This window comes from Gadus chalcogrammus, chromosome 6 (assembly GCF_026213295.1).
Source record: "Gadus chalcogrammus isolate NIFS_2021 chromosome 6, NIFS_Gcha_1.0, whole genome shotgun sequence".
Taxonomy (NCBI): domain Eukaryota; kingdom Metazoa; phylum Chordata; class Actinopteri; order Gadiformes; family Gadidae; genus Gadus; species Gadus chalcogrammus.
The window spans coordinates 2369713-2385436 of NC_079417.1; the positions used below are offsets into that span (position 1 = coordinate 2369713).

At 48.4% G+C, this 15724-nt stretch overlaps 1 protein-coding gene across 1 annotated transcript; it reads right to left on the reverse strand.

Annotated features, from left to right (window-relative positions):
- Nucleotides 1-10424: 10424 nt before the first annotated feature.
- On the reverse strand, nucleotides 10425-14365 carry LOC130384806 (uncharacterized). Its single transcript, XM_056593158.1, has 2 exons — nucleotides 14270-14365; nucleotides 10425-12514 (listed from the first exon to the last, which is right to left on the reverse strand). The coding sequence occupies exon 2, from the start codon at nucleotides 12431-12433 to the stop codon at nucleotides 11261-11263; it is 1173 nt and encodes a 390-aa protein (XP_056449133.1). The 5' UTR covers nucleotides 12434-12514; nucleotides 14270-14365; the 3' UTR covers nucleotides 10425-11260.
- Nucleotides 14366-15724: the final 1359 nt, after the last annotated feature.

A 15724-nucleotide genomic window follows, 5' to 3' on the forward strand; every position in this document is an offset into this window, starting at 1 on the left:
CATGGACACTGCCAATACATCCCTTTCATAGCAGGTCTGGTAAATACGGGCCAGGCTAACTCCTGAAGCGAGTGGTCTACGCAAGCCTCCTGACAGCGGATCAAAGCGCGAGCGGTCGGTCTCATTGCAGAGACCACACGAGCAGCGGGTGGTGTGGTCAACCCCATCCGCACCGAGGGGAACGGATGGCTCTGCTTTGTCCTCTGTACAAACGCGAGTTTGAGGCTCATCTTTCCCTCCTCACTGGCTCAACTGTGTAAGCCACTGGTTGTCTCCTCCAAATAACTTTGGAGGAGTCTTCGGCCATGTGCACGCTGAATGTGAGAGGTTGTAGCGTGAAGGTCTTCTTCCTGGGCTGACTTTCCAACTTACCAACCTCACGACTCAGTCCGTGACGCAGCGGCGGTGTGGCGGCAAGCCGGCGAGAGCATACATTATCGCCAACGGCAAATCTCTTCGAATTTAACGTGTAAACGTTTTACATCAAAAACATCCTCGGGAAACACTCCAACAGACTTAATTCTGTACAATACCCGTCAACACTAGGCCGTTTCATGCCCGCTTTAAGTGTGCACTGTACTCAATTACTGCTTAAAATGAACTGATAGTAAATGTAGTTATTAATGTGACTACATTTGTGTTGAGATGCGGACTCTGAGGTGCATGGCTCCAAACACGAGGACGCTGGGTGTTGGTGTTGGAAGACAGTTTATTGTACGGTTTGCAGCTAATGATACATGGCGCGAGTTAATGTGATTTCGTTTGGTGTTTCTTAACGCTACTGCATTGTCTGAACACGTGGATGAGGAATCAGGGAAACATCTTGGTCAATTACTCCCACTCCGCCCAAAAGCCATCTGGCACCACAACACTCGAACCAGGTCTAATGTCTCGCCACTACCACAAGTGAGCCCTGACCTTTTCCGTCCCAGGCCACACATCTGTATGCACCGCAGCCCGACAGCGACAACGGGTCGATGCCCGCACAGCATTGGAGGATCTGAGGAAACAGATAAGGGTTTACAACCTCGGGGAGGGCAGCTTATTGATCGGAGATGCAGCTCAGAGTCAATCAATGCTCGTACTACAAACCCAGCCAAACCTCAATGGACGAGGGGACCGCTGCCCGGATTCAGGTTAATACGTCATACTGTACGTCGTTATTATGTTTCATCTTGTTTGACTCTGTTCCGTTTCTTCATAAAATGGGTTAGATAAAAATCGATTTCTTTAATTTGATGTACTATTGTCCTCCTCTACAGCTTTTAGTTATCCAACGCGGTTCATCAATATACATGCAGTAGAAATGGGGACTTACCTTCCAAGTCATTGCTGGAGGTTCCTTCTTTATTTTCTCCAGACGAAGCAGCTGCAGACCACATGTTGGCCCTGGACCCGCTACCAACCTCACAGACACTCTTTTCCACGTGTATTCCACGTGGTCCATTTTCTTGATGACCTCATTGTGAGGCCGACATGATTTTCTTAGAGTTGAGTTTTACAAAACAAACTAAATCATTTTCAATTATTCAAACAAATCCAAGGAATAGAGAGGCCTCTAAAATCATCCAGATACAAGGTGGAGATTGCTTTGAAACAAATCAGCACAAGCTTTGTTAAATAAGAGTACATATAAGAAAAGAGAGAGGAATACAGGAGGAGAGAGAGAGCGACAGAGAGATACAGAGAGAGAGAAAGGAAGAGTGGCCTGATAGTTTGCATGTTCAGCAGATCAGACCAATACATTGATTACAAGTTCAATGCTTTAATGGTTTTACAGAGTGACTTTCTATTATTAGTCTGAGAGTAGACCAACCACTGGATTGGATTGACTGGTCGATTATGAACAGGCTCTAAATTTACTGTAAGCAGAGATGGCATCTGTTTATCTGTACGACTCTGAGCGTAGTTCTTGATCCACACCAAAAACTTACGATAGTTAATCGTTGTAGATTTAACAAAAGTATTCATACTCTCCTCCTTCTAGTTACAGACTCGTACAAGGACTCCGGGAGGAAGGGTGCTCTGAATGATGTGACTAGAGAGGGGGAGAGTCCAGAGAGCCTGACTGGCTGCCTCAGTTATGGGAGTGGTTCTCAAAGGGGCTGCATGGTATAACTGTTCAAACTTGTCCGATCCCCAAAGAAATGATTTGGGATTCAGCAAACACTGCAATCCAATGTTGAGACGGCTGAGAACCATCAAACCGTGGAATCAATATTGGAGCAACTGGAATAGTATCCAACACAATCAGAGAATATGGGAATAGGATAACTGCAGGAATGAGATAGGTGAGTGTCTTCTACGTTTTTGCATTTTATTAGCCATGTGATTCATCTCGATCACATTCGGTTATTCTCAGGAGATTCTGTTGAAAGCCTTGACCCAAACGTTGACCAATCAGCATCCCGGGGAGGGGGTCTCAGTTCATGAAATACAATTGGTATCACATAAAGTTTCACAATGGCTGCACCCAAGGAATATGTAACAATCAAAGGAGTTTTATCCGAGTAACAATGATAAAAGATTGATAGAAATCTGAAGGGAAGGCTTTTCTCAGATAATATGTTTGTTGATTAACCTCCAACCGGATTCTTCAAGTTGATGAGCGTCAGTCAGTAGTAAAACCAAGGCCGTATTTCATAATCAATGGCTGCCAAGCTATAGCCAAACTGATATCATTGTTAAACGTAACTGTGATGATCAGGATGGTCACAGGAGGCTGGCATTATATCAATATTTTTTGTGAGTCCAAATTATAAATATTAATACAACCCTAAATTGAACTAACCCTGACCATCATTTATAACTGTAAGCCTTAACCCAACCCCTTCCCTGACAACCAACAACTTACCCTGAATAAATTCACCTCTAACCTTACCCCAACATCTCAATCTCTAATCTAATCCTAACACCTAACCCTAACTGTACCCTGACATTACCATAGATCTACAACCTAATCATAACACCTAAACCTTTCCTTTGCTCTAGTCTAACCCCCACACCAACAAGCTAACCTCCCCCTAAAACCCTCAAACCCAACCATAACATACCACCTAAAGCTCACTCTAACCCTATCACCCCTACCCCAACCCCTTACAACCTAGCTGAACCTCATATCTAACTCTAGTCCTATCACCCTAGCTGTTCCTTAACGTCTTACTCTAACCCTATCACCCCTACCCCAACCCCTAACACCCTAGCTTTAGCATCGCGTCTCACTCTTACCCTATCACCCCTAACACCCTAGCTTTAGCATCGCGTCTCACTCTTACCCTATCACTCCTACCCCAACCCCTAACACCCTAGCTTTAGCATCGCGTCTCACTCTTACCCTATCACCCCTAACACCCTAGCTTTAGCATCGCGTCTCACTCTTACCCTATCACTCTTACTCTAACCCCTCACACCCTAGCTTTAGCATCGCGTCTCACTCTAACCCTATCACTCTTACCCAACCCCTCACACCGTAGCTGTACCGTAGCGTCTCACTCTTACCCTATCACTCTTACTCCAACCCCTAACACTGTAGCTGTACCGTAGCGTCTCACTCTTACCCTATCACTCTTACTCCAACCCCTAACACTGTAGCTGTACCGTAGCGTCTCACTCTTACCCTATCACTCTTACTCCAACCCCTAACACTGTAGCTGTACCGTAGCGTCTCACTCTTACCCTATCACCCCTACCCAACCCCTAACACCGTAGCTTTAGCGTAGCGCCTCACTCTTACCCTATCACCCCTACCCCAACCCCTCACACCGTAGCTTTAGCGTAGCGTCTCACTCTTACCCTATCACCCCTACCCCAACCCCTCACACCGTAGCTGTAGCGTAGCGTGGGACCCCTCCCTCTCACACCGTAGCTGTGGCGTAGCGTGGGACCCCTCCCTCTCACACCGTAGCTGTAGCGTAGCGTGGGACCCCTCCCTCTCACACCGTAGCTGTAGCGTAGCGTGGGACCCCTCCCTCTCACACCGTAGCTGTAGCGTAGCGTGGGACCCCTCCCTCTCACACCGTAGCTGTAGCGTAGCGTGGGACCCCTCCCTCTCACACCGTAGCTGTAGCGTAGCGTGGGACCCCTCCCTCTCACACCGTAGCTGTAGCGTAGCGTGGGACCCCTCCCTCTCACACCGTAGCTGTAGCGTAGCGTGGGACCCCTCCCTCTCACACCGTAGCTGTAGCGTAGCGTGGGACCCCTCCCTCTCACACCGTAGCTGTAGCGTAGCGTGGGACCCCTCCCTCTCACACCGTAGCTGTAGCGTAGCGTGGGACCCCTCCCTCTCACACCGTAGCTGTAGCGTAGCGTGGGACCCCTCCCTCTCACACCGTAGCTGTAGCGTAGCGTGGGACCCCTCCCTCTCACACCGTAGCTGTAGCGTAGCGTGGGACCCCTCCCTCTCACACCGTAGCTGTAGCGTAGCGTGGGACCCCTCCCTCTCACACCGTAGCTGTAGCGTAGCGTGGGACCCCTCCCTCTCACACGTGCATCTCTCTGGGGGGCGTTCAGCTCAGAAGGAGAACGATGTCTTCCTGCGGGTGAGCTCGAGGCGACACCTCTCCCCGGGGACATCTCATCTCATTACCCCCTCTCCTCATTTCCTCTTTCTCACGCTTTTTTCTCCCTCTAACTCGATCGCCCCTCCCTGCCCTCCCTCCCTAATGCCATCTGGACCCCTCCCCGGTCGGGTTAGATAACGTCTCCCTCTCTCCCTCCCTCCCTCCCCCTCCCTCTCTCTCTTCTGCGCTAAACATCCTCGCACGCCCACATCTCTCCGCTCAGTTACCAGATCTTACAGAGGATTATCTCGACCAAAGACTCAGGAGCTAAAACCAAATCACACTTTTTAAGACTTTTCAAGATCGATGTGATACTGTTTTCTAGTTGTTGCATATTCCGGACCGTAGGACAGTTGACGTGTTTATGAAGATGTATATGCAAAATATAGATAATTATTATTATTGTGTGTGTGTGTGTTTGCATAGGTGTGTATGTGTGTGTGTGCGTGCGTGCGTGTGTGTGTTTATATATGATTATGTGTGTGAATGTTTGTTTGTGTGTTAGTCACCTTGGGATTGTGTGTTAGTCCAATGACTTCGAGATGCTTCAGAAGGGGGTTATATCTGTTTTTGTTTTCAGTACATAATTATACTTCCCCTCCAAACACAGAAGAGCTACGTGATGATGTCAGGGCTTCATCTGTGGCCCCAGATGTATTTCTGCCGTCTCACTCTCTCCCCCTCACCACTCTCTCTCTCTCCCTCTCCATAAATGTCTCTCACTCTCTTCTTGTCTCAATCCGTCACCCCCCCGACCGACTTTAAGATATGTTTAGCCAGCCAGTCATGAGGTAGATACAGTCACTATGAAGGAATCCTGACGACCTCTACATGGGAGAGAGCTCACCTCCCCTGAGATGAACCAGAGCAATGTGCAATAGATAGACACTCTCCTTCCTACCCTGTGCCACACATTTGCAACCCAATTAGAATCGTGCATTTTATCTCACACTTACTGCTCCTACCGCTTTGATTTGTTTGAGCGTTTGTTTTCTACCCGATTTCGACCTTTGACATATCTCTTTGTCATGTCGATCATACTCAGCTGCAAAGTGAGTTTGCCTTGCGGTAAAAATAAAATACGAACTGAACTGTCTGCCTCTCTCCCTGCCTCCTCCCCCCTCTCTCCCTTCCTCCCGTCTGTCTCCCCCCCTCCCACTCTCTACCAGTAACTCAGGTTTATTAGTAACCTTTGATAGAGGGACAAGGTGACTGCTATTCAGGACGACATGAGACAGAAGCATCATGCTGACCCACGCACACACACTATGAGAAACACACCCACACACACGCACTCAAACACGCACACACACTCAGAGACACACACACACCCACACACACACACTCAGACAGATAGACACACACACACACACACACGCACACACACACACACACACAACACACTAACACACAACCACACCCACACCGCCATACACACTCTCACACACATTGTCGTCTTCAGTGATGGCGTCGTCCACTGTAGGGCTCCATGGATCAAATGAGTGTGTTCATGAAGGTGTGAGCGTGTGTGTGTGTGTGTGTGTGTGTGTGTGTGTGTGTGTGTGTGTGTGTGTAGGCCTATGTCTGGTGATGTTGTGTAAGTTGGTGTGGAGGTGGAGGAGACATTGTTGGGTTGGTGGGGTCTGGTTATGGACGGAGGTGTTGATAGGTGTGTGTGGTTGGTTGGAGGTGGTGTTTGGTGTGTATGGTGTGGTTGGCTGTGTGTGGTGGTGTTGTGTAGAGGGGGTGGTGTTGTGTAGAGGTGCTGGTGTTGTGTAGAGGTGCTGGTGTTGTGTAGAGGGGGTGGTGTTGTGTAGAGGGGGTGGTGTTGTGTAGAGGTGCTGGTGTTGTGCAGAGGCGGTGGTGTTGTGTAGAGGTGCTGGTGTTGTGTAGAGGTGGTGGTGTTGTGTAGAGGTGGTGGTGTTGTGTAGAGGTGGTGGTGTTGTGTAGAGGTGGTGGTGTTGTGTAGAGGTGCTGGTGTTGTGTAGAGGTGGTGGTGTTGTGTAGAGGTGCTGGTGTTGTGTAGAGGTGCTGGTGTTGTGTAGAGGGGGTGGTGTTGTGTAGAGGGGGTGGTGTTGTGTAGAGGTGCTGGTGTTGTGTAGAGGGGGTGGTGTTGTGTAGAAGGGGTGGTGTTGTGTAGAGGTGCTGGTGTTGTGTAGAGGGGGTGGTGTTGTGTAGAGGGGGTGGTGTTGTGTAGAGGTGCTGGTGTTGTGTAGAGGGGGTGGTGTTGTGTAGAGGTGGTGGTGTTGTGTAGAGGTGGTGGTGTTGTGTAGAGGGGGTGGTGTTGTGTAGAGGTGCTGGTGTTGTGTAGAGGTGGTGGTGTTGTGTAGAGGGGGTGGTGTTGTGTAGAGGGGGTGGTGTTGTGTAGAGGTGGTGGTGTTGTGTAGAGGTGCTGGTGTTGTGTAGAGGGGGTGGTGTTGGGTGGTGTTAACACCACAGGCGGTGTGAGGACCGAGGTGTCTCAGGGCTCTGCTGGACTGCAGCCGGTGTGTCGCTGAACAAATGTTTTCCTCTGTTCCTCAGATCAGTCCTCAGAGAGCAGCGCAGGTCGACGGCCGCCCGATGCTAACAGCATTACCCTGGGCTGCGATTGGCCGACACCAGCGGAGGCTCCGATTGATCCAGCAGCTCTCTGCCACGCTGGATCAGCTCTCCTTCATTGGTCGAGGAAATATTGATATTGGCCGATATCTGCTGTTGGAAACCAGCTTTATATTTTTTATAACCGCGGGTTATTTTTAGTGCTTGCGTGCAGTTTTTTTGGGGGGTAGAGAATTGATACTTAATGACGTTTCCAGATTTTTTTTTTGTTTGAGTCAGCACCAGAATTTCCAACAGGTCCTAATTTCCTCCCTTCCATCTGGAGATGAGAGTCGGAGGCAAACGGATCAATACACCGTTTGACTCTGCTATTAGGCCTACGAGTTGTCACAATGTAAACTACAGATAGCTGCATACATGCTTATACTTTGCGAATAATAAATAACACCAATTAAATAACCGTGTAAGCTTCATAATAAATCATGAAACATTAAAAATGGCTTTGATAAATTGATCCGTCAAGCCTGTCCACTATTACGTTTCATTTTCACACAGACATATTGAAGCGCACGATCAAAATAAATTAGTGGGGAATAAAGCCAGAGACTCTCGTTACAATGTGAGGACAGCGACCTCTGGTGGTGAACACCCTGCAGTGCCTTCCCTTCTGGGACGTCAATTAAGAACGGAGCCCACCTGATCTAATTTAGAGGTTATCGATTTACAAAGCACCTTAAAAGCAAAACAAAGTGTGGACTAAAGTGCTGTACAAGCAAAAATCTAACAAATTAACTGCCTGCCATTGTTGTGGAGTAACCAATAATACAAAAAAGAAAATGTAAAAGAACGAATAACCTATGGAAACAAACCGAAAAAGTAACAATAAACAAAAGTCAGGTATAAAATAATTCAAACAAAAAAAACGAAAATATGGCAATCTCCGGTCCGGTACCATTTGATCACAGAATTATGTATCCAACTGTATAAGTCAGTCAGACAGAGAAACCGCATTAGATTCACGTTAAAGCAAAAAAAACTCCTCCTACACCGACAGATGGAGACCAATGCAGAGGAAGGACTTGGATCAATACGGTTTACCTACCCAGTAGGGAAAGCACCCAACAGCCGCTTGGAGGTCCCCTGGTCTCCTCCTCAAGCCGCTTAGATGTCCACTGGTTTCCTCCACAAGCCGCTTAGAAGTCCACTGTCCACTACAAGCCTCATAGAAGTCCACTGGTTCCAACCTCAAGCCTCCTGCCTGAGCGCCTCCGTCCACACACGATGGACGAGCCGACTCTACGATAGTCCTGTCTGCGTGTGGTCGCCATGGTTTCTTGGTACTTGGCAAACCTAAGAGAGCCCCACAACTTTAAAACTATTTCAGAAAATGCATTTATCACGATGACAATATTTTTTCAAGGCCTGACGGCTGAACTTCAGCTGGCAATTTGTTGCTTTATCTAAAAATATATATTTCGAAATATCATTTTCTGTATTCCAGCGATCTGTTGGATTCTTAGCGGAATGACACACCATCACCCCCAAGTTTGGCTTCAAATCCTCCATCATTGCATCGGAAGGTCGCGGCAGGTTATGATGAACATATAATCTTACATTCGGGGGGCACAGATCCCCCGGAGTCCAACTGGGGTACAACACTGCCAAGACTTATTACACGGGTCTTTTCAACGTTCCGTTCACTTGCATGGGCACTTCACAACTTCCGGCGTTCAATTATTTTTGGATAATTCATTGGCAACGGATGAATAATGACCGCTGTCAACAAAAGGACTTTTTGCCTTTGGCATCACTCCGCACGTAGTCCGGTAACTTGTCAATGTAATAAGCGGGATATGTTTCAACCCAAGCGCTGTCGGGTGCTAAGCGACGACGTCAACGTCTTGGGCGGACTATTTCTCTGCTGATCAACATTATGAATGCTGGTTACAAGTACATTGTAAATAAATTGTTTCGTTTTGGGAAGTAGAAAAATAAGCCCTTTCATGTCGAAGCAAAAAAAAATCTATAGGCAGTAACCGCACTCATGAACATGCACTGATGTGCAAGGGCTACACTGCGCTGCTAGCCGCAGGGTGAAAAGCCTGCTTGGTGATTCCCTCCAGTAAAAGCGGATCGGGAATCGCGAATTCAAATCGCCGGCAGAGCGGGCTGGGGGTACCCAGTCTAATACCGTAGCCTATCTCAACTATAACCGCATTTCATATTAATCGCATCGTTTACTGGGTTACCAACGTTATCTATGCTGATTTAGGGTGCGGGATGTATAACGTTGAGTTCATAAGGGATAGCTTTCTCTTCTGAGTTAACAATAATTTTGGGCAGGGGTTTTTGAGCACAGTAGGTCTATATCATACTAAACTTTGGTAAAGCAGTCGCCAATCGTCTTCTCTGTGCCAAATAACCCGCTGCTTCGGGTTTTCCTTTGATAGGCGCGTTAAGAGGAGGAGAGGGCGAATCAGCTGTTTATAAGTGTACCCGCGCACCGACCTCACATTGGGTAGGCCTATGGGAAACACTGGCCATGATCTCTGGCGATAGCTACCTACAGCTCTGTATAGCTAATCTTATTTTAATACTTTTTTAATGAAGTACAGTTTAAAACTTTGTAATTTGCGGTGTATTCAAATAATGTATACCCAATTTGTTTAGTTTATATATTTATCAAGTAACGTGCCAGGAAACAACCTCTATAGTGGTACAAGTGGTTGTGACGCTTGGACAATAATCAAGAGGTTAAATTCTCTCCACAATCAGAGAATTTTTTTGCTCTTTTAGGCAAAAGTGGCTGCGACGGACGGCTGGCCGCTACTGCGGCTGGCTGCTGGCTCTGGTAGGCTGACCATAGTCACCATGGCTGCTACCAAAGCAGCTGTAAATGGCTGCTTTCACAACCAAAAGCCTATGTTATCAGTTACCATCTCATTGAACAGAATAAATATACGGGCTTTAGTATAATAAAAACGTACATGCATCCAGCAAACCAGGCAGGCTTCGCAGCCCGTCATTACGTCGTATACTTCTACAAAATCATACCTATGAAAGAGGCCGATTGCGTCAATAAGTTTGATCAAAAGAGCAAAAATAAAAATGGCAGAGGAGAGAATTGAACTGCCACCATACAGATTACAGAGCTAGGGTCACTTCCGCTTGTGCCACGATGGCATTTGAATTTTCACTTTTTACAGTTGTTTCAAATATTATAAATTATATTATAAACTACTCATTAACTAAGAACTTTGTACATAATGTATTTTATTAGTCTTAATGACATTTAACAAACCAAATAGGCTGTATAATCTATAAAATTAGCAAATTACAACTAATAGATTTTATTGATACTAATAAAGCAACAATCACTGTATTTCAATAGAAAAAATATTAAAATGATAAATGAATCCCTCCTGCTTGGATTAGGGGGGCTAGCATTGGTGGGTGTTCGTGATATCGGGCCGGTGATAGTGCACTCTGGTTGGCGAGAGAGAGCTAGCTTAGCGAGTTCTAGGTTCTGTGTGGCCACCCGTTGTAGTGCCTCTGCGGTAGCCTGGGCTTGACGCTCCCGACGCTCTTTGTCACCACGGGCTTCTTGTTGCAGGTGTTCTTCTCTGGCGAGAGCGTCCTGGCGCTGGTGCTCCTCTCTGGCGAGAGCGGATGTTATTCACATCAATAAGTGAGTCTAAATGTGTCATTACATTGTAAATAAGTAGGACTGGGTCATTTCGAGACGTCTACTGGTTGAGGCTTGCATTTTATGAACCCAGGAGCCAAAGAAAGATAATCACCGACACATTCAATGTTTTACATTTATTGCAATGAAAATAAAACACAGATAGTCATATAGTATCTCTTGATTTTGGCAGATGAAATGGATCCCCATTCATTCGTTATTTTGTTTATATGTGCAAAGGACATATTGATAAAGAGTTGCATGTGTTCAAAGCTAGATATTAACACCCCAAAGATTGGCCCACAAAGAAATAACTGACATAAATCTCCTATCCCAGAGAAGGCAAATTTTCAACATCATCGACGTTTGAATAAAGACACCCATTGTACAAAAAAATAATGAATAATTGAATTTGAAGCTTTTCTTTTCTCAAGACAAATTGGCAGTGAGAGACCCAGAGGGGCCTGGTGTGAAGCTACAGGGGGTGAATGCAGATGTAGGCACTTTCGTGTTTGACAAAGTAGTAGCACTCAGGCTTGAAGTTGTTGTTCTCCACCACATCCTTCCGAGGGTGGACGGCGTGCACCAGACAGTCCGGAACGTTCCCGCTCAGAGTGGCGGCCACGTCCACCATGTTTTTCTTCATCCTCTGGCCCTCGATGGCCTTCCGGATGTGGGTCTGGTCGAGGATCACCGGCTCCACGCAGAAGGACACCTCCACCATGAACTTGTTCTTGGTCGACGCCTCGAAATAGTTCTCCCCTCCGGCCCAGCCGCTGAACTTCTTGCCCACTATCCAGTCGTACAGGAACCACTCCTCGGCCCGCAGCACGCGGACGGACCAGCTCACCCAGTCGTACTTCTTCACCAGGGACGCCAGGATGGGCTTGATGAAGTCCCCGCTCAGGCTGCCCGTCTTGTCCCGGAGCTCGTCCTCCGTGTCGGCTTTGGCCTGCTCGGCAAAGTTCTGGGTGCAGTCGTCCACGGCCGCCTTCATCAGGATCTTTACCCTCTCCATGCGGTCCTGCCACTTCTTCAGCATCTCCTGGTCGATCTCGCCCTCCTTCAGGGCGGCGTAGCCCATGACGGCAAAGATCCCCACGACAAAGAGCTTCTTGAGGCTCGCGCAGAATCCCTCCACCGCCCGCCGGCCTCTGGCCTCGACGTAGAGCACTTTATCCAGCATGCTGTCCTTGCCTATGACGGCGTTGTAGAGGGCGTCCAGGTTGAGGTCCCTGTCGGTGTTCTCGTAGTGGCTGAGGAACTTCTCCTTCTTCTTGGCTTTGAACTTGGGCTTGGCGTTGATGAACTCCTGGAACTTCTCGTACTGGCTGAGCATCTGGGCCTCGCGATCGAAGTTCTGCTTGTTCATGGATGATCTCACGCCCTCGCGGGCGATCTGCTCCTGCTCGGCCTGCAGCCCCTCCAGCTTCAGGTTGACCTGCTCAAACTGCTCTGTCAGGTAGCGGGCCTCCTTGCCCTCGGGGTTGCTGAGGATCTCGGCGGAGGTCATGAACACGGCCTCCAGGATGGGGTGGAGCTGGCCCACGGTGGAGGCCAGGACCTCACAACCCTTGCCCATGAACTCCACCGCTCGCTCCACCTTGTCCTTGTTCTTAAACAGCCAATCCACCCCAGAGGTGGTCATCCTGGGAGCCTCAGTCGCACGACAATCTACTCCTGAATCACACTGGTTCTTCTCCACAGCAGCCAGAGACAACGCTGGAGCCTACAGGGGGAGGGAACACACAATCAAATCAAATCTCAAACTCATCGTCATCATGTTGATTGATTGATGTCATTGTCCCGCCGTTCAAAACAACAACAACAACAACAACAACAACAGCAACAACAGCCCCGTGCCTCCAGTGCTTGGTGCCAGACATTTTCACATGACAGTTAACTCTCAAACACAACTTCCTGACAGATTGAGTCTTGTCTGAACTTGCACTTCTACAGTTACAGGCCACACCCTGGGACGCTCATTGTCCGTGACACACAGACTCCCAGCTGAGCGTCCCTTCGCTCCTCCTCCGACGCACGCAGTCCGCCCAGGTAGACGCACCAGCCGGCACGACCGACCTTTGCGTCAGGAACAATGAAAGCAAACATCAGACCGGCTTCGATGTGTGCGCTCTGGGCTTCGACAAGCACTGCGCTCGTTACGCAACACAGCACCCCGCGGCGCTTATTGGGATTTGTGTTAAGGAACCCGAAAGCAAACACAGCAAACACGTTTAGGGGGATGTGGGTCATTCACACCGATGATGTCACACTCAAAAGGCCAAAACACACACCACAGTGATGATAGCACACGGATATCCTTCCATGAGGATCCGTCTGCCAGTTCAGGGAGAGGAGGAACGGCACACCCATATCTGGGTGGAGGCCACCGCCGCCGCCGCCACCACCAACACCCCCTCCCCCAACACCACCACCAGTGCTACACTTGTTCTGGAATAGGAAACATACGTCCTCTGTCATTATAGGCACCAGCCCACCCGTCTATCATCAAATTCACGATGAGAGTTGGCAGACACAACTTGGTGTTTAGTTGTGCGTAGCGTAACAATACCGATGTGTTAGAAGGCCCCTTTTTTTTGCTTCACTACTGGTATGTCTTAATGGGTGGACCAGTAATTGGTGCAGTGTGAGGAAATCAATGGTGTCTTTTTACATGACTGCATGAGGGCTGATCACTGATCAGATCCGGCTTGTTCGATCACAAAACTACTACACTGTATTTTCTTTCACAATCTTGCATGAGCCGGGCGATTGGAACGAGACGAGGCAAAGTGATCTTAAAATGGAGGATAGACTTTTACAGCAGAACACATTTTTGGCCGCTTTTGGAGGTGGGCATTGTAATTGGAAAAATGAAATAAAAACACAATAATACAAAATACAATACTTACTGGGAAATTATCTTGGTTTTGTCTTGGAAATATCTTCCCTGGGCCAAAAAACGGTTGTTCTTCACCGTTTGACCAGATTAAAGAGGTCCTCAAGTGAGAAAGAAAAAGGCGAGTCCCTTCATGGCACTTGCTCAACTACGCATGTAAGAAAACCTGGACTTTGCTGTTCAAATTCCTCAAATTACAAATGCACAACTTTCACCAAAAGCAGCCGGCTTTACCGTGTACTCTAATGACTAATTATTGACCACATTAAAGTAGAAAACAACCTTTAGAGCACTCCCAGACAACAGCAGACAACCCTGAGCTACAGAACATCTACTCTCCATATCCCTGCTTTATGTTTGCCTCAAACAGTTCTCATTGTGCTATGTCACCAAGTTAACAGTAGATAGGCAACCATTATTCAAATGAGAGTCTCACATTTCCCCGAGCATAGGCAGTTCCCACGCAAGGCCATCAAAAAAACAGGAGAAAAAAACCCTCATAAATCCAAGAGAATCCTAGATAAATTTGAATAATTTAGGGAAATTGACAAGCGTAAATAGTAGAATCAGGTACAAACTCACCGGCTTTCTGGCAAAATATCCAATGGAGTTGAGTCCAGCAGCCAGTAGTCCAGCTGTGTGTTAGAGCACCAGGCTCTTTGGGATGTATATATACTCTCTCCCCCCCCCCCCCCCCCTTTTCCCACACTCTCTCTAGCTCTCTCTCTCTCTGGTGCTGTCTCTCGCTCCCTCTGTCGTCACTCCCCCTTTTGGAACTCCTCCATCTTCGGGGAGCATTCCACTGAGCCCACTCCAGGGATGGGGGGGGGGGCGGGGGGGGCACGAGACAGATAACATCCTACACCCCCCATACAGGGGCACCTGTATGGGGGCTTTCTCTCTCTCCCCCTCTCTCTCTACTTTAGTAAGACCTCTAGCTCTCTCTCTCTCCCTCCCTCCCTCCCTCTCACTCTCCTTCTTCTTACCTCTTTATCCCTCTCTCTCTTTACCTCTTTATCTCTCTCTCCCTCTCTCCAGCTCTGTATCCCTCTCTCTCTCTCTCTCTCTCTCTCACTCTCTCTCTCTCTCTCTCTCTCTCTCTTTCTGTGCAAGTGTGAGCCGATAAAGACAGACAGAGGAACATGATAGAGAGACAGAGGGATTGTCAGGGAAAGTGGAGTGGGAGAGAGAGAGAGAGAGAGAGAGAGAGAGAGGGATAATGGCACGCACTGACACTGCGGGCAGCGACCCCCCCCCCCCCCCCCCCCCCCCCTCCACTCCTCTGAGGTTACCATGGCAACCACCCGGACACTACCTTTCGTCCTGAGCATGCTGGGAAAGTTTAAGCGCGATCAACACGTTTATTTATATTCATTATCTCCGCAACAGCGATTTCCCGCTCTCATCTGGACATCTGATCCCTACCCAACACCTCAAGTGATCTGGGTCGGGGGGAGGGGGGTGGTGGGGGGGTCTAGTGGTAGCCATGGCGACCGCCGGTTTGGGGGAATCGGTCTGTCACAGCTGCTCAGTGGAACCGAAGTCTAAAGGAGAACCTGTGTTCTGGGATCATACCATGACAGTGAGGGCCTCGTAACACACACGCACGCACGCACGCAGCCACGCACGCACGCGCACACACACACACACATACACACACACACACACACACACACACACACACACACACACACACGCACGCACGCACATAGCACAAGCACGCACCGACAGACAGACAGACAGACACACACAGACACAAATGAGCAACAACATGCCAACGTCGTAAAGGACAGGTTGCTCCTCCAGCAAGCGAATTAAATTCTCCTCCCTCTCCTCGGACCAGAAGTCTGCCATCTTCGGATATTTGTATGCTGGAGTGGACAGTACGGTACCGGGACGGAGTAAGGCCGTGACATACAAGTTGTTCTGTGCTGTGATTGGCTGAAGAGAAATAGTTAAATCGCCGCGTTCTAAAACCTTGCAACTCCTTGCGACGCCTTGCAACGGCTTGCAACGACCCGTTCACACCGGCCCTGC

What these genes read in the sequence shown, in the direction of transcription:
- LOC130384806 (XM_056593158.1), bottom strand. Translation starts at nt 12,433, where the DNA reads ATGACCACCTCTGGGGTGGATTGGCTGTTTAAGAACAAGGACAAGGTG.